Below are 25,527 nucleotides of genomic sequence, written 5' to 3'. Positions count from 1 at the left end.
TCAAGGATTGGGTCTGATTTTGATAATGACAATTTTTATTTTATTTTATTATTTTTCTTTACAGAGTTAAACGAAAAATGAGTAGGTAAATAAACAAATGTTCGATTATAAAATAAGTGTTTAAACTAATCATTTTTCTTAAATAGGTGACTAAATTTTTTTATTCATCTAAGTGTCTAACGTTATAAACATTAATATTTTAAGTACCTGAATCATAACGCCGTTAAAGTTCACCATTAATTGACATATGTCACATTTTGCTAATTTTAAAAATTTCATTTAAAATTAAAAAAATAAATTATATATTTAAAAATCCAAAAAATTTGAAAAACTTTTAAAAAATTCAAAATTTTGAAAGCTATAATTTCAATCCTCAAACTCACATCGACCGTCATCGTTTGACGTCAATCAAACCTCTACCCTATGGCAAGCCAAAATTGACGATAACGTTGTTTCTCTAACAAAGGAAACTACAAAATCGCAATACCCAAAATCGTGTCTTCAACGAACTCAAACTCCCAAAAACGTGACACTTAGGCAATCCAACGACGTGCACGATGGCAAGGGAGACAACGGCTGACAGAGGAGATGACAAGGACAATATCGGTGACGGCAACCACGACTGACAAGGTGGTTAGGGTTAGGGATTTGATATTTTTAGGGATTTAGGAATTTTTTATAATTTTAGAAAAACAGGGTTTTTATAAATATAATATTTTTTATTTTTTATAAAATAAAAATTTTAAAATTACCACAATATGAAACGTGTCATTTAACGAAATTTTTTTATGATTGTTATGGTCTAAACACCTAAAATCAGTAACATTTATAATATTAGGCACATGAATGAATCAAAAAAAGTTTGGGCACCTATTTAAGAAAAACGATATAGTTTGGACACTTATTTTCTAATTAAGCCATAAATAAATAAAAATTAAATAAATACAATTTGTACGTTTAAATAAATATAAAATGGGTAAATATAAATTGTAATTAATTGATTTTATTATAGTGGGTAATGATGGATTTAATAGTTATCGTGATTTTTAAATCTTTATTTAATTATATTATTAACGAGTCCACTAATTTATCTATAATTATGTTTTGGTCATCAAACATTTTTTTTTACAAATATGAGTGAATATAAGGTAGTATCTGTTCAAAACTCTCAACCCTATGACAATGAAGGCTCATACCTTTAGCATATGGGATGCTCGAACTCAAAATCTTAAGAGATAACAACAAATCTCTTAATCACTAAAATCGTTTGATTCGTAACGATCATCAAACATTTAAATAAATTATAATTATTTTAATTATTTTTAGTTTAATATTGATGTTACCGTGAAAATCTCCAATTCTTTCGTTCACCATTCATCATAAAAAATGGTTGTCCCTTGTTCCCATATGTAATGGGGTAAGGGGAGGTAAAATAGTAGGTTGTCCCCAACACCAGGTTGAAAGCAGCTTCCATAGAAGACCTCCGAATTATGAAATGCCTTCCGTGGGACTCGATCCCACGACCTCAAGGTTAAGAACCTTGTGCTCTACCAACTAAGCTGGATAGTCATCTCCATTCATCATTAATCATCATTCACAATAAAATCAACATTAAATGTTCATTTTTCACGTATTCTTCTTCTCTACGAATTGATTTTACACGAGAATAATTCAAAATCAACAAAAATCTATTTAAAAAGTAATTTCTAAATATGTTATTTGTGTTCTACAAGAATTTTTTTTTCACTGTTTAAATTATCGAACAAACACTCCAAACCTCTCAAATCTAAAACAACCCCAAAATAATGATATTTTTTTGTTTAATTATATGAATTTTAAATAAATTTTGTAAAAATCTAAACCAATAAAGCAATAAAGGATTACGAGATAAGTTTATTGACATTACAGATATTGAATAATGATAATTTTCAAGACGTTATTAGTTTATAACCCCTAAAATTTATTTATAGAACCAATATCTCTCAAACATGATTTTTTTTAAAAAAATACCATAAACTGCACACATATGATGATCTCGCGTTCTATAAAAATTAGGTAATACATCTTGTTTTACAAAAAGCGAGTTTCATGCATTTATTATGGTTCTTATCTAAACAATAAATCATTTTATCTGAAAATTTGATGGATTTCGTGCCCAATAAAACACGAGGTTTATTAAACACAGTTTGTAGGAGTGAGATTATCTTACGTGTGCAATTTGGAAGAATTTTCTAAAAAATCTTATTTGGGAGATATTGATTCAATAAATGATTTTTTAGGGTTATTAAACTAATAATGCCAATTTTCAACTATTAAAAACAAGTGAAGAAATATTAATTTTGATCAAGATAATAAGATGAAATAATATATATATATATATATATATATATATTACTTCTACATCAAAATCAAACTGTTTAATCAATCAATTGTTGTTGATGTAACAACAAAATAGTAATTAAATTTGCAAACAAAAATTCATTGTCAAAATTAAAACGTTTTAAAATTCACTATTCAAATCAGTACACAACCTAAACATTAGTGGCTATTAGTATAATTTACCCTTATTTTTATTTTCATAAGCCAAATAACGCAGGAAATACTTTATTTGATCGACCTCGAAAAGTTTGATTCTAAAGAAGATCAATTGCAAATATTTAACTCTGATTTGCTCATTGCTTAACGTTTAAACCCAAACTGAACTAAATAAGCCTAGCAAAACAAACAAAAATTACAGGGAATGTACATGGCACGGCACCTGTAGATGAGAAAAATTAGTCAAGACCTTGGATCTCACCCATCAAAATGTGGTTGCTCGTAGCCTTGAAACCGAGCAAGGCAGGATCGATCTGTCTTCCCTTATTGCCTTTTTTCTTGCCACTTCGAGGAGCTTGTGAAGCAGCGTCAGATGAAGGCTTGAAAGCAGAACCGTACGCTGCTGCCTCAGTCCCGTGAAGATGAGCCGGCTTCTTAAGAATCTCGATGAATGACGATGCCTCAGACACTGCAGCATCGTTGGAAGATGTGGTCCTTCTCATAACTGCATCTATTTTGACAGATGCCTCGTCTTTTACGCTCCCTTTGCTTGAGTTGCAAGGCTTGTAGGATTTTTCGCTTCACGAATGACACCTCGTTTTGATCAGAAAACACCTGGGATGATGAATCTGTGAAACTTTATCACGCCCTTTTGGCATAACTGACAGTAACCTACCAATAACACAAGCACATTTAGATCGATTTACAAACTGAGTTTAATAGTTAAAACATTGTTAACAACCAAAATGATACTGAACATGCAAAGATGTGCATTCATGTCAATTATCAAATGATGCCGACAGGGGAGAGAGAGAGAGAGAGATCAACATTATGAGACATGTCGTGTCATAGCTGTGCTAAAAAAAACACAAGCAAATAAAAGCTCCGACATTACAAATAAAAGAATGTCACCTATCAGTAGAATGGTCTTCAACTGATTTATCCAATCCAATATCATTATTGTACAACTTGTCATTGCCACGTGCACATTTCACTTCCAAGATTTAGTTCATACAAAAAGGATGGAATTTAATGAAAAGTTTTCTGACAGATTACCAGTACTAAGAGAACCATGCCGGAGATGGGTTCTACTTTGTAGATCACCACTGTTCAAAGTTGTCTCTACTTGCTCTAAAATATTGTCCTCAGACCCTGACACAGAACCACTTCGAGAAATCATGCTTTTCAATCCATTTTTCTTCTCCTTACCCTCCAATAATTCTTTATCCACAGAAAATTTTGCTGTCAACCTAGCACCTGCATATCTACTAGAAAACGGATCTCCAGAGCCCAAAATCAATGACTGTTCTGCAAATGATCCAGAATTTTGGGGGACTTCTGAAAATGAGATGTTCACATTAACTTCCTGATCGGTCAAATGATTGAAAGGTAAATTCGAAGCTTGTTGCTCGGATGGTGAAGTAGAATATTGCTCATCACTTCTGATGACTGCATGGATTGAAAACCAAGTTTTTGTTGAAGATCGTCCATTAAAGCATTCTTAGAGTTTTCATGAATCCCTTCAGCTGATGTCCAAGTGCTTGAATCAACTGCAGACTCCCTTCTTTGCAGATATGATTCGAGACTTAATTGTTGCATTTGTTTTCCAGCCCAACTATTTTCTAGTTGCCCATTTTGCCTTGACCGGTAGCTCTCAATTAAATCTGGATGAGAAGTATACACATCACCCAAAATTTGTCGGCCAAGAGAGTGGTTGCCGGAAGAAAATGGACCCAGCCGATTGTTAGAGTGCATATAGAGAAGGTCAGATTGATCTAGAGAATTTACATTTTCCTTCCATCCCAGAAGCAAGTGCAGAAAGAGCTGGCCAGGCAAATGCTGTAGGGTTTGGCTCAAAAGTCCCTTGCTGCTGTTGCTCCTGCAAAGCAAGATTCCTTTTAAGATTGCTGAATTGCTCTTCAAAAGATGAAAGCCTCTTCCGGTGAAGATCTGAATCATTCAACCCCACTGATTGAGCCTGGAGAAGATTCCTGACAAACGGACCAACTTCATCTACAGACCAAGAACTAGCAAGTTGTATATCCCCCTCCATTCCCAATTGTTGGCTCAGTGTCCTAGACAATTCTTGTGTTTGAAACTGCTCTTGTTGAAGGCGAAGCTGATGCTCTGAAGTCTGAAGGAAGCATATTGTCAAACTTTGCTTCTGACATAAAATCCACAAAATCAGGCCGCTGCCCTTGGGCTGCACTCCGATTGATCTTTGCTTGGATAATCTGCTCCAGTGATGGATCCAAGTGACTTGAAGCATGAGAATTCTGCTGCAATTCACTCAGAAGAACCCATTTAACTGAACCTGATCAAGTAGGTTGTCTCTAGCAGCATCAGGTATTAGCTGGTCATAACCATTCGGAAACCTTATGTTGCAGTAATTGATCAAGTAGCAACTGCTGGGCTTGACAATGTTGCTTCTGTAGATGTTGTTGTTCCAGCTGCTGCAACAATTTAATTTGGTGGTGACGAAGCTGCTGCTGTTGCCGTTGAAGTTCCAACTGCTGCTGCTGCCGCCGTTCAAGTTCCAACTGCTTCTGGTGCTTCTGCTGAAATTCCAACTGCTGCTGGTGTCGCCGCTGAAGTTCCAGCTGCTGCTGCTGCCGCAACTGAAGTTCCAACTGTTGCTGCTGCAGCAGCTGAATCTCCAACTGCTGCTGCTGCAGCAGCTGAATCTCCAACTGTTGTTGCTGTCGTTGCTGTTCAAATTGAACCTCCAAAAGATGTTCCATATGTGGAGATGAATAACTGATTGAGTGCAGCTGATTATGATTCTTGCTCCGTATCAGATCAAAACTATGAATACGCTCCGCACCAAATCCACTTGATTGCGGAAGGGGTTGAAGAAATTATTTTTCTCTTGAAGTGGTTCATTGGGAAACTTTTGGGACATTAGGTGCTGTACCAAGTCCAAACCATTCTGTTCTTGCTCCCTGTGAGAAAAGGGCTGAGAATCAATACTGCCGGGATGAATGTTAGGATTAAATACATCATTTCTTCTATAATCATCAGGCCAAGCCTCTCGAAACAACGCATCACCTTGATGAGAAGGTACATTGGTTTCTGAAAATTCATTTGCACAGGACAAATGGCTTGCAGGATTGCCAAAAGGATCTTGAACTTCAGCAGAAACTTTCAAAGGCTCGATGCCAGCACTTCCAGGCCTTATACGGGAAAAAGAATTTCTGCATCACACGAGAAAAACAAGAATCATTATCAAACACAATAACAAAATTAACAGTAGGTCAAACCCATTAAACTTACCATCTGCATGAGCAGAAGCAAATTTATGGAGCTTTTGATCTTCAGAAAATTGATGCTAGGAATGATAACTTCGAGAAGGTCCTCTTAACTGAAAATTAGTACCAGAAGTCTCAAAAGCAGACAAAAACTGCTGATGCTCATGTCCAATGGCAGACCCTTTTAACTCTGGAGGAGAAGCGGAAGATATGGTCTCCTTCAAGCTCCCATCAAAATCAAAATGATCAGGTATCTTCTTTCTTGTAACTGCACTAACACCAGAGGCGGAACCAGAATTCATCCTTAGGTGAGGCATCACTTCACCAAGTTCTTGGAAAGGCTATCCACCAGGAGCATTTTCCAATCGAACAGGTAAGTCTGTACCAAAATAACCTTGCTCAAACCATGAAATTATGTCAATCCCCAGATATGATCCCTGACCTACCCCTTGTGGATCAAGATAGCACAAATTCAATTCCTCGGGAGGGGTAATACTTTCCGGTGAATGTGACTCGTTATTTTCCTCAACATTTATCTGGTTATGGCCAAGAGTAATATGCAGTAACTGAAAACCAAATAGAGAGCCTGACCCATCAGGGAGACCAGTACCCATTCCAAATTGCATGGATGATTCAGTGTCCTTCACGTTAGAGTCCTTTTCCTTTTTCATATCAGCTACTGGTCGATAATGGAAAGATTTTAATTCATCCATGTAATTTGCGGAACCATCAATCTCCCTATCTAACCCCAAAGCATTGGTTACATCAATATCAGATGGTGCCACATATCTTGGTCCACCTTTTGATCCATTCATTTCTGTAACAACAAGCAAAACAAATCATGAATATCCTTAATGGATTGCTGATAGCAAACAACTAAAACAGAAAGTTTCCTATCCTTCGTCATAATCATCCATGAATCTGACCCATAAAATGTCTCTGCATGATTCCCTTGATAATTACTGTTTACAGCAGCCTTCTCACCAGATTCAGCACTATCCTCCCTGTTAACTGAGAAACATTGTTTTTCTTCGCCTGAAATCACATCAATAAGACCCGGATTAGGGTGGGAACATAACTTAGCAACCCAAAAGTAACTAATCATTTAATAGGTAAGTATCAACATAAATGAAACATTAGCAACAATGCTTTCATTAGATCCCTACTTGTGTCCTGAAATGAGTCACAGATCACATCACTGCTGGTAGTTTTTCCTTTCCATATATCTCCAAGAATAGCCTGTAAGAATCACACAGCAAATTTGAGGCAACCACAAAGAACGATAAAAATGGGTAGGTTTTATTCTATGAATAAGATTAGAAGCTCCATACCTCTTCCTCTGCATCAGGAGGAACAAAAGCCAAAGGCTCAACGATTTCCTTTTGTGTTATTGTTGATGAATGATACATCTCATCAGGTAGGGTGTCAAAATTCAAAACTGTCTTTTGCTTGCAGTAAATGTCAAGGAGTTTTCCTCTTGGGTAGCAATATGCATTAAAGGTCTTGTTTTTATCCACAGGATGAGCTCCAATAACAGAAACAGATTGTGGCTTCCCTCGTCCTACTGTAAAACCCACATTTGATCTCTCCACTCGTCCCCTGTCCAAACTGAATCCTGGAGCACTGTGGTAAGAAGTGGACCCACCTGTATGAACTTCCAAACGATGACGCGGTCTCCATTTATCACGAGAATCATTCTCACGCTCAGAAGCTAAGCGTCCCCCACTAGCAAGAGCTTGTTTCTCAGAAGCATCTTCCTTCATAGTATCTGTCCACTTTTCATTTCGAGAATCTTTTTCTTTTTCTTCAAGACCCCATCTCAAAGACCACTTGTCTCTTCGAGATTCATGCCCTGAACTACGACTACTAACATCTTGCCGTAGCTCTGAAGACAACAAGTTCCTATTTTCAGGAACATCCATTGTTGAAGAAATACAAGTGCGACGGTGTTCTTTTCTGTGATCTCTTCAGCCAAGTAAACTAGTTTCTCTCTCCTCTTCACGCCAGTGACGACTGCTTTCAAGATCAGGTACAGTCCTCCATTCTTTCTTGTCCTGAGAACCATCTAATCGCCAACTATATTTCAGATTGGAGTCAACGGATGTTCCCTGGGGCAAATTCAATGCTCTTGTATCCTGTTGATGAGCATAGAAATTATAGCACAGAAACAATAAAAACCAAAATGAAAAATTGCCACAAGATACGAGCTAGATATCACTTTGTGATGAGCATTAAACAACGATAATAATACTAATTTCTTCAAATTTAGTCCAACTAATTTTTATCTAATCATATTCACTATCTATGCATACTCCCACTACAAAAGGGTAAATGAAACCAGAAACCAACAAATTAAACACTCATGGAAACCAGTACCCTAAAAACATTTCTAGAGAGAAATGAAAGCTCCATACCGCAGATACTCCACAAGGTAACATCTTAGGATCAGCCACTTAAGAGAAAAGCCATTGTGGGGACAGAGGTATGCTGCCTTCGGAAGTTGGTTGATCTATTGACCACAAACAAAAAATGAGAAACATTTGCAAGAAAAGAGATGCACATGATTTTAAAAATGCAAATTTCGACCAAAGGCAAAATGTATTACCTCCGGTGTCATCCAGCAACGCCGTGAGTCCTTTCTCCTCCAAGTTCCCATCCCAACATTCACTTAACAATAACAGAAACTAAGATAACACAGAGATGAAAATGGTAGAAACTGTCTATCCTCGTGTGTTTCAAGCGTGTTTTCATGGAGTCCCTACAATACCAAATGCTTTGAGACTGAACTACGAGTAATCTTTCCATACAAAGAGAGGAAAGCATACCCTACTACTATTTATAATCTTCAGAGTCAACAATTAAAATTTGCCAATAACTATGCGAAGCAACTAAATTGATTCTTTTCCATAAAAAAATGCGAACTTTTCTCCAACCTCCAGTGCATTTGAAAGGGATGATTCTAGCAGATACAATTCTACATAAAAGCAATCGTGAGATTCTTTCCCTTCTTTTATTGAGAAACCATTGAAATAATTAATTATAAAAAAGAGATCTTAGGTGAATCACTAACGGAATCAGAAGTCTACAATTAAAAAAAGGGTAAAGTATAGTAATGGTCACTGAATTTTTCTAAATCATTCATTTAGGTCCCTTAACTTTTAAAACTTGCAATACAGTCTTCTAACATTTAGTCCGTTTACAATATTGTCCCCGACGTAACCGATCGTTTGACGCCGTTACACTACAGTTAGTACGTTTACAATATGGTCACTAAACTTTTCAGGCGCTTACATTTAGGTCCCCCAACTTGTAAAATTTACAACACAATCCTCAGTTTCATTCTAAACCCCAAATTCCTTTTCGATCTCGAATTTCCTTTTTCGCTTCTCTCTTCTCATTTTCAGCGTAACTTTTCAGTCGGGGATGTATGGAAAATTCTAATCTAACTTTGAACTATGTGGATGTGTTGACTTGAATAATGGTTATTGAGAGAAGACCCGACCAAAGGACTATCGGGACCATCAACTATTCAATGTGTAATGTTAGATACAGGTCATCTCAGGTGAAGCATAGATGTTCGATGAAATGTTTGTAAGAAAAAATGGGGTTAGAAATGCAGAGTTGACAAATACTACTAAGATGAACTAAATATCATTGTTAAAGTCACAACAAAGCTGAAATTATTTTGTATAAATGACATATATTAATTTATTCGTTTAATATTTGTGGTTAAATATTTTTCAACAAATGATCAAATATAATAAAATCTCAAACAACACGTTCACCTCTCGGTCTCTTGTTTATATAAACATATTTGATATTAAATGAAACATCCATTCCTCTCTTCTGAAGTCCGGCTGTTAGACAATCTGACACTTGATTCAGCTTGATGTTACGAGTTCTGTGATATAATTTCATCGGTGAGAATGCGGAAAATCAATAATTAAAAAACAAAATAAAGACGGTCAGGCTATTCATTTATCTTTAAATAAGCAATCGTTTACTTCCCACCCATACTATCCACTTCTAAAAAATATATATATACACTTTAAAGTCCGAGTTAAACTATTTATTAAAATATTTTCTCATCATTAGCTGTAATAATAATAACAAAAGTCCATTAAATTAAATAAATTTCAGAATTCTCTCTCAAAAAATCTAGTTATTATAATATTTGAAGACGGTATATCTGCAATTATGTTTCCAGATCCACGTAAAGAGGACCTATCCTATAGGTAAATAATAGGAAAAAGGGGAAGGTTAAAAGGTGAGAGGTCCTACCGGGTGTCGAACCCAGGTCGTTGGATTCAAAGTCCAGAGTGCTAACCACTACATCATAGAACCGTATAACTTAAATGTCAAAGATTAGTTTGAAGAAATTTTCTTACTTTTTCATTTCCTATTATATCAAGTTTCATATATGATTATAATTATTATGAATGCCGTTTAAGTCTTAGATTTGAACACCAACAGAACGATAGCATTACACATTTAGATCATTTAATTTAAAATTTAAATTTTTTAATTTTATAATTAAAATTTTAAATTTTATTCATTTAGATGATTCAAATATTATGTCTTTAAATAAAAGAAGAAGAAAACAAATTCAAAACCAAAGATCAAATGCCGGAATATTAAAGGGAGAGGTAGAAGGATGAGAGGTTTGGTACAACACTCGAGAAGCTATATTCCTATAAGGATCTTTATCTCTTCTGTGTTTCAAGAAATCAATGCATCCCTCCACCTCTGATTTTATGTGCAAATACAAGTCATCACATTTCTTCTTGTACTTGAACTCCACCATACATGTATGTGTATACACATGGTATGTGACTTTATGAAGGAAAAGAAAATTTAATTTTGTGATTCTTAGCCTTAATTACCTCAGCGAAATCATCCTCTCCAACAACACCAAAAGGAACAATCTTGGCTCCAAATCTGGCTGCCATCCTCACAAACTCAGATTTCTCTGGCCAAAATAACTTGTATTCTTCGCCCTGCAGGTTCATCTCTACACTTGAGCATTTCATATACATACACAATGTGATGCATGATCTTATATTCAGCAAGGGCCAGCCCATGGAATACATATATATATATATATATATATATATTATATTATGTTACCTTCCTATGAAGGGCATGAGATTTTGAAGACATAAGTTTGTAAAAGTTTGCAGCTGAGACAGGCACTGCCCCCATTACTCTAAGTACGTCATAAGGAGGAAGGGGGAGGCAGAAGTCCAGAACCATATTTGTTTCAAACAATGATGGGGGAAGGAGGAAGGGGGAGGCACAAGGCCAGAACTAAAAAGGTCGGGGAAGGGGAGGCAGAAAGGTCGGGGAAGGGGGGAGGGGTGATTTTTTATTTATTTTTAAATAATTTTAAATGATATATTAATTTGAGATCTCTCTCACATTTAGAATTTATAATTTAATTCATAGTTTAAAATGTAAACTTTAATTTTTATTTAATTTAATCTTAATTTCAGTAATATAAATTTATGCAATTTAAATTTTATAATTTTATTTTAATTATATTTAATTTAATCATTTTAGGGTAAGTTGTGCGACATTTAAAAAAATTCACGACCGCGATACCCGTAATGACCGCAATGACATCCGTTATGTCCGTAACCGTGAGAAGCGTGACGCGACCGAAAACGTGACCGCGAACGTTATTTAAAACCTTGGGTGCATTGTATTGGCTCTGCCATGTTTGTTTTCCTGCATTTAGGTAGTTGTACTTTGTTAGGACAACTGACTCCCGTGTGTCTTGGTAGTGTTTATTATATCATTCATATAATGTAGAACCAATGCTTCCTTCCGGACACTGAAATATTTCGACTCTTTTATCAGACATAAATATGTTATTAAAATGCACGATGCAGGTCGTGACAGTTTAAGACGATTCACTCAGTTGGATAGAATATTCATATGATATGATGCAAGTATTTTAAAACCCAAATTACGTATCTCTGAAATGGAGTGATTAATCGCAACACATTATTCTTGCCCCAAGGGAAGAAGAAAAAGGTCTATCATGAAAGAGAAGACTCTGTCGGCTAAGCCAAGGATGATTGCCTGCAGGAACCCCAAACAGATCTTCAATGAAGAATTATTATTACCTTTGTGAAGGGAAAAAAAACAGCTTGTGAGGTGCAGGAAAGTCATCCTTGGCTACCCAACAAGGTTCTTATCCTCATGGAAGACCTCTCTTCCTCTATCGTATCCATGTCCATGCATGCGTGCTTGACGAGCGGAAGTACAAAGAAAATACTTATATGAAAATTTGAAATTTTCAACAGCCATCACCCGTAAGCTCCCTCTTTTGTCATGGAGGAAGACAAGGACTAGCATGAAAGAAAAGAGTCTGTCAGGTTAGCCAAGGAGACTGCCTGCTACCCAACAAAGGGTCTTCAAACAAAACTTGAAAGAAAAAGAGAAAACCCCTCTTGGAAGGAACAGGCAAGTCATCCTTGGCTACCAAACACAACTCTTATCTTCATGTTAGACCTTTATTCCTCTCTCGGGTATTTCGAGCTCAAATGGCGATGCCAACAACACCATTTCGAAAGTCTGGATTTATAGCAGATGGGAAACTAAAGAGTAGTGTGCTCAGATTAGTATAGTTTTGAGCCCTTCTCATCCATTGAGCCTTTTCTCCCTTCCTGAAATACTCACTGCCCATAATGGAATATATTCGGTTCATATGTAGGGACCCCATGGTTTCATAGATAAGAGTCTCCTCGAAGATTAAGGAAACGTCTTCAAGTTTCTTATCCTGCACTCTTGGCCAGCTAACGTGGACCTAAGCTAGTTTCATTTTTGCCACCATGTGCATTTATTGAAGCATAGACTTGACTCAAGGGCTAGCTCTGTTTCGTTTTATCATGTGAAAACTCAAATTTCATACAAATTTAGAGTTCATTTATGCCATTTGATTCACAACCAAAAATAAGATGATCAGTTGGTGTGCAAGAAGCTGATGACTGAGGGAAGGCCAAATTGCATGTATTTGACTTTGAACAGCGCAATCAATGGAAATTAGATTGATTTTTTGCCGACCTTTTCCAGCTAACTACAGATGATTTTGACTAGACTCATAAATGATGCAAGAATGAAATCTAGTAAAGGCACAATATCGGTCAATATATCTTTGTAAAATGCCTGAAAGAACCCCCCCCCCAAAGAAGGCATATGATTCATTGACAATATGCTTCCATTTTGAGATGCCCCAACTAAGCAAACCAATTCAAAAAGAAATATAAAATGTCAATGCCATTTGCACCATGCAATGGCTTATCGTCCCCATTTACTTTCGTGTGCATCCATTCCTTTGTTCATAAATGCATATCAGTATTTATTCTGACTTCTTTAAGCCCTTTTTTTCTGCATTTATAATTGGCAAATACTATTGATTGAATTACTGATAAAATATTGATAGACTTCTTATGTAATCTTCAATTGATATTTCTTAAGTTCACATCCTCTCTTATGGATCTATCTCATAGCATAATTCACAATAGATATGCATGATGTCAATAAGTCTTTACATTGTATCATCTTTGGACCTCCATAAACGTATAAATAGATTACAATTTAAAACTCAATCTGATTCTAAGTTAAACTCGAAGTTATTTGGTCATTAAAAGATTTAATTCATGCTTATTCTGTCAATATATATACATGTTATTTAGCACTGTAAATATTTTCGGATTTTAGATAAGTCACGCCATATAGCTGAGCTAGCCCTTGTGTCAAGTCTATGCCTCACAAATACACATGGTGGCATAAATGAAACCTAGCTAAGTATGCATATCTAGATCATGCTGCAACAACCCTAGCATTACATATTTTTCAAGGGGGGCTAAGCTTAGGTCCATGTTGGCTCACCAAAGTTGCAAGGTCAGACACTTCAAGACCTTTCCTTAATCTTTGAGGATACTCTTATCTCTGAGACCATGGGGTCCCTACAATATTTGAACCGAATATATTCCGTTATGGGCAGTGAGTATTGCAGCAAGGGAAAAAAGGCTCTATGGATGAGAAGGGATCAAAATTATAGGAATCTGAGCACACTACTCTTTAGTTTCCCATCTGCTATAAATCTAGACTTTCGAAATGGTGTTGTTTGAGCTCGAAATATTCGAGAGAGGAAGAAAGGTCTAACATGAAGATAAGAGTTGTGTTTGGTAGCCAAGGATGACTTGCCTGTTCCTTCTAAGAGAGTATTTTTTTCCTTCAAGTTTTGTTTGAAGACCCTTTGTTGGGTAGCAGGCAGTCTCCTTGGCTAACTTGACAGGCTCTTTTCTTTCATGCTAGTCCTTGTCTTCCTCCATGACAGAAGAGGGAGCTTACGGGTGATCACCGTTGAAATTAAATTTCAAATTCTCATGTAATTTAAATATTTTCTTTGTACTTCCGCTCGTCAACATATGTCTTGGTTAGCACGCATGCATGGATACAAGAGAGGAAGAGAGGTCTTCCATGAGGATAAGAGCCTCGTTGGGTAGCCAAGGATGACTTGCCTGCACCTCACAAGCTGTTTTTTTGTTCTTCACAAAGGTTATAATAATTCTTCATGGAAGATCTGTCTGGGTTCCAGCAGGCAATCATCCTTGGCTTAGCTGACAGGTTCTTCTCTTTCATGATAGACCTTTCTCTTCTTCCTTTGGGAGACACATTTTGGGTTTAAAAATACTTGGATCATATCGGAATATGCAGATGGAAAACACAATGGCAGGTGATGATGCGATGAACCACCCATTGATGATATGTATCTCATTTCTTGTCCGGAGCCCGACATGTTGAACATTTGTTTGTTGGTATCTGAATTTGATAGATGTATTTATTCCCTACATTTTCGATGATCCAATTTAGTATTTAAATTTGATATTTTTTTATATACGATATTTTAATAATTTTAATATGTATGTTCTTAGTTGTTAAAATGTCATCTTAGCGTATGTTAAAATCATTAAGGGGTTGTTTGTTTACTTCAGAATGATTATGCGCTGAATAATTCAAATGCGGAATGATTCAGAGGCTCTGTATGAATTAGCTCTGAATGTGACATGATGTTTGATAATGGGTCTGAATCATTCAGAATATACTTCTGTGTTGAATCATTCAGCACTGTTTTGCTGAATCAATCAGCACTGAATCATTCAGATGTGCGAAACAAACGCGCTGAATGTTGAATGGTTCAACATTCAACGCTGAATGTTGAACCATTAAGAGGCAAACAAACAACCCCAAGTCTTTGTTAGATTTAGGTTTGCTTTTTTTTCTCTTTCATTAGCCGTGGACGATTTTTTTTCTTCCTTCTTTGTAATCGGTGATGGCATTAATCTTGGTGTTGTTCGTCGACTGTCGATATTTATTGTTTTTTCTTTACTTTATTATAATGTATCTTTATTTTTTTTTCTTGTTTTAATTTTTAATAAGTCTGTCTTTATGACACGTTTTTTTCTGCCTATACGACATATTTTTCTTTGCCTTTATAGCATGTTTTCGGTTGTTTGACCGTTATTTTCACTTATTCCTTTTTTAGGGTTGGATTTGACATCACCACGAACTGATCAAGATAACGTTTTATTTATTATAATGATGGTCTTATCTGATTTGGACTCTCGGATTGTATTTGGTTACACGATTTATGGTCGTAGATAGTATTTTCACATCGCTCAATTCTAATTTGTGATTTTTCAGTGGCTAGTTTTATCGTGTTTTAAAAAAATATCTTTATTATATGTTTAGTTTACGATTGTGTTTGTAAACCTTTATTGTAATTTGGATATTTGTCTATTTTTAATAAAATTAACAGATTCTATAAAAAAAATCATTAAAGTAAAAAACATGTTAAGATTGAAATGTGATAATTAACCATACACACACGTTGCAGACGTAGTTGTTCGACTCTAAAACATCTAGAGAAAATAACATTCTTTTTATTATTAAGGTCAACTAATAAATTCATTTATTAAATTATTTTTTGAATTAATCATTGATATCCGATTTATTGATCGACTAATCCAGATCAAATTTTGTTGAGGTTAATTTACTTAACTCATAATATACTTTTGCCCTCGCCTATTTAACAATACTATATATTCACTTTTAGAGAAAATAACCTCAGTGACCAAAAATGCCTTATAATATACGATTTTAACCAACTTTTTTTGGATTTTCCAAAATGACTAACTAAATCGCAATGCGATCGATAATTCGCAACGCGATCTCCGGTATCGCAAATCAGTTTTCAGATTCGCAACGCGAACTTCGACTATCGCAATGCGAACTTCGACTATCGCAATGCGAACTTGGACTATCGCAATGCGAATATATAAATCGCAATGCGAACTTGGACTATCGCAACGCGAACTTCGACTATCGCAATGCGAACTTGCGAACTTGGACTATCGCAATGCGAATATGTAAATCGCAATGCGATAGTCGAAGTTCGCGTTGCGATAGTCCAAGTTCGCATTGCGATAGTCGAAGTTCACGTTGCGATTTATTCCAAATTCGTTGCGATAGTCCAAAATCGCAACGACTGGTGGTATTGCATTTGTTTCTTAAGAATTTTCTCTAAAAAGATAGTATTCGCGCGGACGTGTCGAAGACACGTATTACCACGAGCACGACCACGACCACGACCACGAGATGAGACGAGACGAGACGGCAACGGCGCGCGAGAGTCTCCCTTGTTCTCTATTACTCAACAAGGAAGTGGGAAAGCCAAGCCTTAAATACCATTCCTAATATTGTTTCCAATACTATGTGGGATTGAGCATTACCAACACTTGTTCCCAATACTATGTGGGATTGAGCCTTAAATAGTGATATTATTTTTGAATGTTTTACTTAAAATTGCAATAATCGCGATTCATTGTAGATTGACTTTTAATTATGACATATTTAATCGTATAATACTAATGCAATTGGTTGCTGATTCAGTTGTTTTAAGGTGCATGATTGTTAATTGTTTCCTGAATAATCACATTGTATTGGAAACAAGTGTTGGTAATGCTCAATCCCACATAGTATTGGAAACACTATTGGGAATGGTATTTAAGGCTTGGCTTTCCCACTTCCTTGTTGAGTGATAGAGAACAAGGGGGACTCTCGCGCGCCGCCGCCGCCGTCCGCCTCGCCTCGCCTCGTGGTCGTGGTCGTGGTAATACGTGTCGAACGACACGTCCGCGCGAATACTATCTTTTTAGAGAAAATTCTTAAGAAACAAATGCAATACCACCAGTTGTTGCGATTTTGGACTATCGCAACGAATTTGGAATAAATCGCAATGCGAACTTCGACTGTGGGATAGTCGAAGTTCGCGTTGCGAATCTAGAAACTGATTTGCGATATCGGAGATCGCGTTGCGAATTATCGATCGCATTGCGATTTAGTTGGTCATTTTGGCAAATCAAAAAAAAGTTGGTTAAAATCGTATATTATAAAGCATTTTTGGTCAATGAGGTTATTTTCTCTCACTTTTATATAATTAAAAAAGTTTAAGGGTCACTTTTGTCCATGTAGTAGACTCAATTTATTATTTTCACCCCTATCATATTTTCACATCAATTTAGTCATCAAAGCTATTTAATTGCACCATTCTATATCTTATCCCTAACTTAAAATCCTAAACTAGAGTTTATCGTTAGGGTTTAAGACTTATAATTTAAGATTTTAAGTTAGTGATCGAATATAGAATGATGCAACTGAGTAACTTTAAGGACTAAATTGATGAGAAAAATACGATGAGGATAAAAATAATAAACTTAGTCTATTACATGAACAAAAGTTATCCTTTTAAAAAAAAATCTTTCTCCCAAAGTGATAAAATACTAACAATAAAACACTCACCTTTCCAAAGCCTATGATTGAGTAATAAGCTCATGAAGTTGAGATTCGAATTCCAACAATAATTGGTGCCACATAGTTTGATTCCCATGATCTTTTACTTTAGACTTTATAAAAATAAATTGAATTTTCTATGAATCTTATACGTAATATTTTAGTTGAAATTTTTTAATTTTTATATAATTTAAATATATTCTATGTATATTTTATTAATGATTGGTTTTATACTCCTAAACTTTAAATACATTGTATTTTAAAAATTCGTAGCCTTGACATAAAATTATATTTTCAGTGGTACATAGTTGGACAAAACAAACAATTGAGGTAAAAAATGATAATATAAAGACTTAACCTACACGTGTCTATGATAGAAGTGTGTTATCATGAGATTTGGACCATAAGAGATAGGACCATATGCCTTTCGAGAGGGTTCTATCAGGCATTTTACAAAGATGTATTGACCGATACTATGCCTTTAATAGGTTTTATTCTTGTATGATTTTGGGCCACCTACATTTCCAGATTGAGAACTGACCACAACTAGAATAAACGAACGAATAAATTGGTTGGTTCAGTCCATTTTTATGCTTTAAACCAATAAATTTGAGTCATCAAAGGAGAATAAATGGTTTTGAGTTGCTGTAATAACTCAAAAATAAAAGGTCCGAAAAGAAAATCAATCTATTTCCACTGATGGAGGTGTTTAAAGTCAAATTAGGGATGCTCACATATCTAAATCCGACGGATTTCGATCTGATTTGACCCGATTAGTTTGGACTTTTTTTAAAAAAATGGATTGGGTCGGATCGAGTTGTTTAGAAAATATATATTTGGATCTGACTCAAGTTTAGAGAGAAAAATATTTGACCCGACTCGAAAAATAATGTAAATTTAACTTATATATTTAGGGATAATTACAATAATAACCCTCTCTATATATTATTTCCCCCAATTAGATCTCTATTTTTATCGAATAAGAATTTATTTTGAGTTGAGTTTGGTTGAATTCGGTTTTTATCTTAAAAATCGGGTTATGTTCTGATCAGACGAAATTATTCTATACTCAGGTCAGTCGGGTTTTAGAAGAAAGATATATCTCTTTCAGTTCGAGTTGGGTTGATCGAAAATCCAACTTGACCCTATCCATGCCCATCACTAAGTTAAATACATGCACTTAGCCCCAAGTCATCAGCTTCTCGTGTTCCAACTGATCGTCTGATTTTGGTTGTGAATCAATTGGTTTCTGGTCAAGATTGGGGGGCGAAAACTTAATGAACTCTTAATTTGTATGCACAATGCTTTCAGAGTTCAGGTAAGCCACACGATATGGCTTGCATACATTAGCCATTGAGTCAGGTCTAAGCCTCATAAATGCACATAAATGAACCGAATATATTCCATTATAGGGCGCAGACTTAATGAGTGTGTTCCTCCGCCAGTCAATAACCCACATTTTTCTAACTTTATATGGATCACTTTTTAACTTTCGATCATAACCCCGATAATATACGTGACGGCTTTGCATGCATGGATAGAACCAAGGAAGAGAGGTCTTCCATGAGGGTAAGAACCCTGTAGGGTAGCCAAGGATGACTTGCCCGCACCTCACAAGCTGTTCGTTTTTTCTTCACAAAGGTTATGATATTTCTTCACTGAAGACCTGTTTGGGGTTGCAGGGAATCATCCTTGGCTTAGCTGACATGTTCTTCTCTTTCACGGTGGACCTTTCTCTTCATCCTTTGAACAAGGACCATATCTGAAGTATTCTTTTTACACATTGGAAACTAATTTAGACACTGACATTTGTTTGTTTGTTCAAGCAAACCAGATTGATTCTCTAACATTCATGGTTTTTAGTGCATGTTTTCTTATGATCAAAATAGAAGATGAAGCTAACATACAATTATTAAAATTTTATTTATTTTTATTACAATCACTCACATAGATGAAGCTAGAATAAAACATTGAGGGATTAAATTATTTTTTATATTTAAACAAGGTTCTATGAAGTATTTAAATAAAAAATTAGGAGGGATGAAAATCCTATTTGACTAATATTTAAACTAAAAATAACTTACATTAGTGACCTCAGTGGTAAAATAATTGTTATTTTTTCTTAAGGTCTTAAGTTTGAGTAGAGATGGCAATATGACCCGAACCGACGGGGAAACCCGAAACCCGGTCAAGTTCGGGTCGGGTCGAGTTGAATGATATCGGGTCGGGTTCGGGTTCGGGGATTTTTTTCGGGTCGGGTTCGGGGCAAAGTATCCCCGCCCCGCCCCAATTATATATATATATATATATATAATATTTTATATTTTTATATTAATTATATATATATAATATTTTATATATTTTATATATTTTATATTAATTATATATAAAATATTTTCGGGTTCAGGTTCGGGTATAATATTTCGGGGACGGGGCAAAAAAAATCCCCGACGGGACGCCCCGATAAAAAATCTGTCAGGGATCGGGTCGAGGTCGGGGATGGGGATTCATTTTGGGTTCGGAGACGGGGCGAGCAAAATCCGCCCCAAACCCGACCCGTTTCCATTCCTAAGTTTGAGTATCAGAAATACCAGGAATGTGAGCGCAGGGACGGAACTTCAAATTTATTATAGTAGGGGTTAAAATATTTTTTGTTATTTTATAAGTATAATATTTTAGTTGAAAGGTGAGGGACTTGATAAATTTTCTTTTATTTATTTTTAGATATATATAGATGAATTCTTATTGATGTATTCCAACAAAACAAATGAAACAATATGTACAAAAAGCTAATAAGGTCACCGGCCCTATATCAGTAAACCCCAATTCTCACATATATCATTATGCTTAAGCAACTGCCTATGTCTTACTCTCCTTTAAAATACATACACTTTTAATATTAATTAATACTTAAAAAATAATTAATTAGGGCTAAGGCTCTCCTTGAACCCCATAAATAGGGTTGTAAATGAGTCGAGCTGAGTTCGAGTATTGTTGAGTTTGACTCGAAATGAAACTTGACTCGAAAAACCGCGAGCCTGAAATTTGTAAGATCGACTCGAACTCGAAATCATGAACTGAAGCTCGTCAAAGATTGAAAAGGCTCGAAATGGGGGGAAAATCTTAAACTTAACTCGATTAAAGCCTCAAACTCAAACCTAAACCTTATATTGTATTTAAAAAAACAACACATAAATGTTAATATTATTAATAATTTAATTTTTTAAAAATAAAATTTGAATATATTATATTTTCGAGTTGCTCACGAGCTTTTCGAGTTGAGTATCAAGTAGCTCGTTTCGGCTCGTTAAGAACTTGAGTCGAGTCCATTCGAGTCGAATAACTCGCGATCTATCTCGTCTCATTTACAACCCTACCCATGAAGTTTCACCTCTGTGTGAACGTTTCAATGTTAATTGGTTGAGAGATATCTTTAAATATATATTACTTTGTATAACTCCAAATTAATAAAAATAAAACTAAAACTAACTTAAAATATCATTATACCAAAAAATTTGAAAGAAACAACGTCCAATCTCAACCATTAATAGATTCGTCGATGACTCAATTGTCGTTAATAAATATTGACTAACATATTAAACTCAATCTCCTACCCAGGGACGGAGTCACATAGGGACTGCGGTCTGCGAGGCACTTTTATAGGGTGTATTCGGTTCAGTTCGGTTTTTTATTAAAAATTAAATTGAATCGAAATAAACGGTTTTTCAAAATTTAAATCAAAACCGAATGGTTAAAAAAACGAAAAAATTGAAACTGATTTTTTCGGTTCGATTCGGTTTTTTTAACGGTTCGGATTTTTCGGTTCTGTTCAATTCGGTTATCGGATTTTCAATGAAAAAATCACTTGAAACTATAATTTTTTTTTAAAAATTGCCTATTTGTTTCAATATGGAATAAATGGGTTTCATATGAAAAATCTGAACCGAACCGAATCAAAAGAATTGAGACTTTAAACCGAATCAAAAACCGAACATTATAATAGCGAACCGAACTGTTTTACTCGATTCATATCGATTTTTCGATTTTCTCAATTTCGTTGCTCAGCCCTACGTCTTATCCATCCCAAAATTTTTTGTTTAATAACAGTTTAAGTCTTTATCGGTTTAAATTTAAATAAAAGTTAACTTTTGACCCCAAACTTTTATATTAAATACATAATAAATCCTTATTATTTTGAAATTAAATATATTCTCCATTCTAGTATTTAATCCTAACTCCGTCGATCCTACCTAGAAAACTCTAAATTCTCAAATTAATAGAAAACCACCAAATCCTTTCATTTATATCATCACCGTATACTTCTTATATTAAAAATTTGTACCATCATTTTATAACTATTAAACCATTCATTAGGGCTGTTCATTCGGTTAATTCCGTGGTCGAACCGATCGAATTACCATTAATCGAATTAATCAAATTTTTTTAACCGTTAATCGAACCGAACTTTTTTTCGAAAATATTAATCGAACTAAATAAATTTCGGTTAATTTTCGAATTAACCGAAAATTTTTAAAATTTTCTAATTTATATAAAAATTAAATATTTTATAATTCAAAAAAAAGTTTATAATTAATTTAAATAATATATAATTATAAAATAAAAATTTTATATAATTTTTTAATTAATTAATATTGATTTAAGTTTAAAATTTATTGGATCTTAAATTATTAATTGGGTTTTAAAAGGTTTGGGCTGAGTCCATATGTTATATATAATATATTTAATATTTTTTAATTCAGAAAAACAATTTACAATTAATTTAAATAATATATAATTATAAAATAAAAATTTATATAAATTTTTTAATTAATTAATATTGATTTATGTTTAAAAGTTATTGAATCTTAAATTATTAATTGGGTTTTAAATGGTTTGGGCTGAGTCCATATGTTATATATAATATATTTAATATTTACAATTTTATTTCGGTTAATTAACCGATTTCGAACCGAATTAACCGTTAACCGAATATCCAAAAAAATCTTAACTATTCCTCGACCGAACTAATTCAGTAGCCGACCGAATTAATTCAATTCAATCGATTAATTCGATTTAAACCGAATTTTAACACCGAATTTTAAACACCCTACCATTCATCATACATCGTTTCATCCAAATCCTACGAAATGTGAATATACTATTTTTTTATTAATATAATCGAACTTTTAGTCAATTTTGTATACTATTATTTGTTATATTTGAAATTATTAGGGCAGGTTGCTTAGCCGTGTCTTGTGACCTGTTCCTCTGATTGGTTAGCCAGCTTAGTTAATTGACAATCGAGTTGGTTCACATTTTTGGTTATGTTTTAAACTTTAAATAAAAATAATAGTTTTAAAAATCATATTTTAGATAAATATCTTTTTGGCATAAAACGATTACTATTATTCAGGGCTCTCTGAGGAAGACGAATAGCATCATTTTCACAGCAGAAGAAGTAATATGAGTTATCAGCGAGTTCCTCAAGATCCTTATTCTCCTCCTGGTATTTAATACTTTCCCCGTTTTGATTTCCTTATTTAATTGTCGTTTATTTGGTTTTTCCTTCAAATTTTTTTACTGTTGAAACAACAGGCTACGCTCCGCGTTATCCTCCACCTGGCTACGCTTCTGCTCCTCCGCTACAACCTCCGTCTCATCAGCCTTACGAAGGCCATCCGCCTCCGCCTCCTGGTTATCCTCCGTATCCTCAACCGCAACGCCCGCCGTACGAGGGTTATCAAGGGTATTTTTCTGAAGGGTATCCGCCGCCGCCACCTGGTCATCCTCAATATCAACACTGCCACCACTACGATCATCACCATCACCAGAATCATTATGATGATGGCTGTTTATCTTTCTTAAAAGGCTGGTACGCACTTTTGTTCCTTTATTTCATTGATCCATTTGTTTGGTGCTAAAAGATCTGATTTTGGTTGTTTAATATGTGAATTTTACAATTCTATAGTTCACGCTTTGAATTTTAGTATTGGGCTACGGAATTGGGTGAGCTAAAAGAATTTTTTGATCAAACTCAAAAGAAACTAGGAAATTAAAAAGGGGGAACTTTCTCTTATGTATTGAGCACTACAGTAGCAATTTGCTCTCTTGGGTTAAGTTAATTTCGGTGGAACTTATCATCTATGTCAGCTTACCCCCTTTTTTTTATGCAAATTGCATCATCACTCTCTTGGAAGTTCATAGGATTTGATGGAGCTTTGTGTGTGTTGCATAAGTATATTTCTTTTATTTAATCCTTAGTTCTTATGTCTCCTCCATAGCATATTTCTTAGTTTAGATCAGCATCATATAGGGTAAGTGCGAGTGTAAATCAGATTTTTTATTTCTCACATGAAGTCCATTATCTATTTTTTTTTTCAGTTCAACATGAAGAGTTTTATATAGGACAGATTGTTAATAGATGTGCAGACCAAATCCATGTATTTTTTCCAGTTCAACACTAGCAGACTTGTTGGGGACAAAACCCTCCCATTTGATAGGGAGATCGCGTTTGAGTTTTAGATTTAGTACTCATATGGACTTGGTCTGACATTTTATCGGACACTTCGGTTAGAGCCTATGGTCACATTGCCTTGACTCGTCATTTTTTTATGTTCAATACTCATGTCCGACACATGGATATGTGGATATGACCTCTAAAAATCCTCCATATACGTTGAAAAACTTATAAAAACCTAACCATACCTGTGTTGTCTTATAAGCTGAAACTCATGCTTAATTTCGTGTAACGTAGGCTAATGCTAATTAGATTAGTCATGCTTGAACATGCGCTTTGCAGTCAGATTGTATGGTTTTCTTGTGGTTTAAGTGTTGTTAGGCTTTGATTAACAACTAAACTTGAACAATAGTGCCCGTTGGCTACCTTTTTATCGTTTACCATTAATAGACCATCAGTTAGATGACATGCATGTTTCGGATGGTTTGCTCAGAGCCGATACTGATGGCATGATGCATTGTTTATATATGTGCAGTTTGGCTGCTCTATGTTGCTGCTGCGTGTTGGAGGAATGCTGCTGCTTCTGCTTGTAAATCGTTCATGGAGGAAAATGCTGCTTTGCACTTCCTGGGGTCTTTTACCATTTTACAAACAATCATATGCTTGTATTATAGTTTATCTACTAAAATCTTTATAAACCCAAGTTTGCATTATGGGTACAGGCTTTGTCGTATATCATGTTATTTGTATCATATGCGTTGGTTTTCAGCATGCTGGTGTTTCTTATGGTTCATAAAATTGTTTTATCTAACTCGGTAACGATGTCGTAGTTTGTTAACATCACAGACCAAGGTTCGAGTCCCGAGTCATCGTATTCCAATTAAGAATGGAAAAATTATTAAAAGATTGTTCTTTGCCAGCACAGTTCCTTTTAGAACTAGACAAAGAACCCATCTTCCACTTCAGAATGAGTATTTCAGCCACCAAGAGGGTCCCCCTGTGCTTGATAAATTTGATTCTGGAAAATACTCGACAGATTCATTTACAGTACAAGGATTACAGATAAACTATTCTCTTGTCATTAAACAGCACTGGCAGCTAAATCACCAATAACCTAAGAATACATGGGAATCAGTTGTCCCAACAAAGTATAACTACTTGTATATAAGAAGGAAACCAAACATGGCAAAGCCAATATGGATACATCTTGTCTATCTTTTCTATGTCCCATCAACGTTCGATATAGATACATCTTGTCTATCTTCTGCCCATCATCGAGGTTGCTTTCCGTTTGGTCGTTTTTGTTTATGATCCCCACTTTAAGGTTCGGCATCTTGCAGTCTCCGAGTGTAACCCCTCAGACCAATACGGATAGTCCAATCCGATCTGGAGTGTCACATTAAGGCCACCGAAGCGACCCACCGT

The 25,527-nt window shown here is 35.1% G+C and overlaps 3 protein-coding genes across 3 annotated transcripts; 1 reads left to right on the top strand and 2 right to left on the bottom strand.

The window, feature by feature from the left end:
* Positions 1-2,865: 2,865 nt before the first annotated feature.
* On the bottom strand, positions 2,866-4,804 carry LOC120214977. Its single transcript, XM_039212776.1, has 4 exons — positions 4,324-4,804; positions 3,592-3,984; positions 3,448-3,517; positions 2,866-3,207 (listed from the first exon to the last, which is right to left on the bottom strand). Exons 1-4 carry the CDS (start codon positions 4,802-4,804, stop codon positions 3,117-3,119), a joined length of 1,035 nt encoding a protein of 344 aa, XP_039068707.1. The 3' UTR covers positions 2,866-3,116.
* Positions 4,805-6,020: 1,216 nt separating this feature from the next.
* On the bottom strand, positions 6,021-8,517 carry LOC120216206 (protein ESSENTIAL FOR POTEXVIRUS ACCUMULATION 1-like). Its single transcript, XM_039213696.1, has 6 exons — positions 8,389-8,517; positions 8,198-8,292; positions 7,115-7,918; positions 6,950-7,022; positions 6,681-6,818; positions 6,021-6,600 (listed from the first exon to the last, which is right to left on the bottom strand). Exons 3-6 carry the CDS (start codon positions 7,703-7,705, stop codon positions 6,125-6,127), a joined length of 1,278 nt encoding a protein of 425 aa, XP_039069627.1. The 5' UTR covers positions 7,706-7,918; positions 8,198-8,292; positions 8,389-8,517; the 3' UTR covers positions 6,021-6,124.
* Positions 8,518-23,029: 14,512 nt separating this feature from the next.
* Positions 23,030-24,873, top strand: LOC120214522 (cysteine-rich and transmembrane domain-containing protein WIH2-like). Its single transcript, XM_039212410.1, has 3 exons — positions 23,030-23,151; positions 23,241-23,517; positions 24,638-24,873. The coding sequence occupies exons 1-3, from the start codon at positions 23,109-23,111 to the stop codon at positions 24,693-24,695; spliced, it is 378 nt and encodes a 125-aa protein (XP_039068341.1). The 5' UTR covers positions 23,030-23,108; the 3' UTR covers positions 24,696-24,873.
* The last annotated feature ends 654 nt before the right edge of the window (positions 24,874-25,527 follow it).

Source organism: Hibiscus syriacus, unplaced genomic scaffold, assembly GCF_006381635.1.
Source record: "Hibiscus syriacus cultivar Baekdansim isolate YM2019G1 unplaced genomic scaffold, ASM638163v2 tig00000764_pilon, whole genome shotgun sequence".
Lineage (NCBI taxonomy): Eukaryota > Viridiplantae > Streptophyta > Magnoliopsida > Malvales > Malvaceae > Hibiscus > Hibiscus syriacus.
This window is presented reverse-complemented; position numbering and strand designations above follow the sequence as displayed.

What these genes read in the sequence shown, in the direction of transcription:
- LOC120216206 (XM_039213696.1), bottom strand. Translation starts at nt 7,705, where the DNA reads ATGGATGTTCCTGAAAATAGGAACTTGTTGTCTTCAGAGCTACGGCAA. An exon ending in CTCCTGATGCAGAGGAAGAG is followed by an intron (nt 7,023 to 7,114) that starts GTATGGAGCTTC and finishes TGATTCTTACAG; the next exon opens with GCTATTCTTGGAGATATATG. An exon ending in ATGGATGATTATGACGAAGG is followed by an intron (nt 6,601 to 6,680) that starts ATAGGAAACTTT and finishes TTGTTGTTACAG; the next exon opens with AAATGAATGGATCAAAAGGT.
- LOC120214977 (XM_039212776.1), bottom strand. Translation starts at nt 4,804, where the DNA reads ATGCTTCAAGTCACTTGGATCCATCACTGGAGCAGATTATCCAAGCAA. An exon ending in TTCTGGGATGGAAGGAAAAT is followed by an intron (nt 3,985 to 4,323) that starts GTAAATTCTCTA and finishes CAATCCATGCAG; the next exon opens with TCATCAGAAGTGATGAGCAA. An exon ending in GCATGGTTCTCTTAGTACTG is followed by an intron (nt 3,518 to 3,591) that starts GTAATCTGTCAG and finishes TGAAATGTGCAC; the next exon opens with GTGGCAATGACAAGTTGTAC.
- LOC120214522 (XM_039212410.1), top strand. Translation starts at nt 23,109, where the DNA reads ATGAGTTATCAGCGAGTTCCTCAAGATCCTTATTCTCCTCCTG. An exon ending in AGATCCTTATTCTCCTCCTG is followed by an intron (nt 23,152 to 23,240) that starts GTATTTAATACT and finishes TTGAAACAACAG; the next exon opens with GCTACGCTCCGCGTTATCCT. An exon ending in TTATCTTTCTTAAAAGGCTG is followed by an intron (nt 23,518 to 24,637) that starts GTACGCACTTTT and finishes ATATATGTGCAG; the next exon opens with TTTGGCTGCTCTATGTTGCT.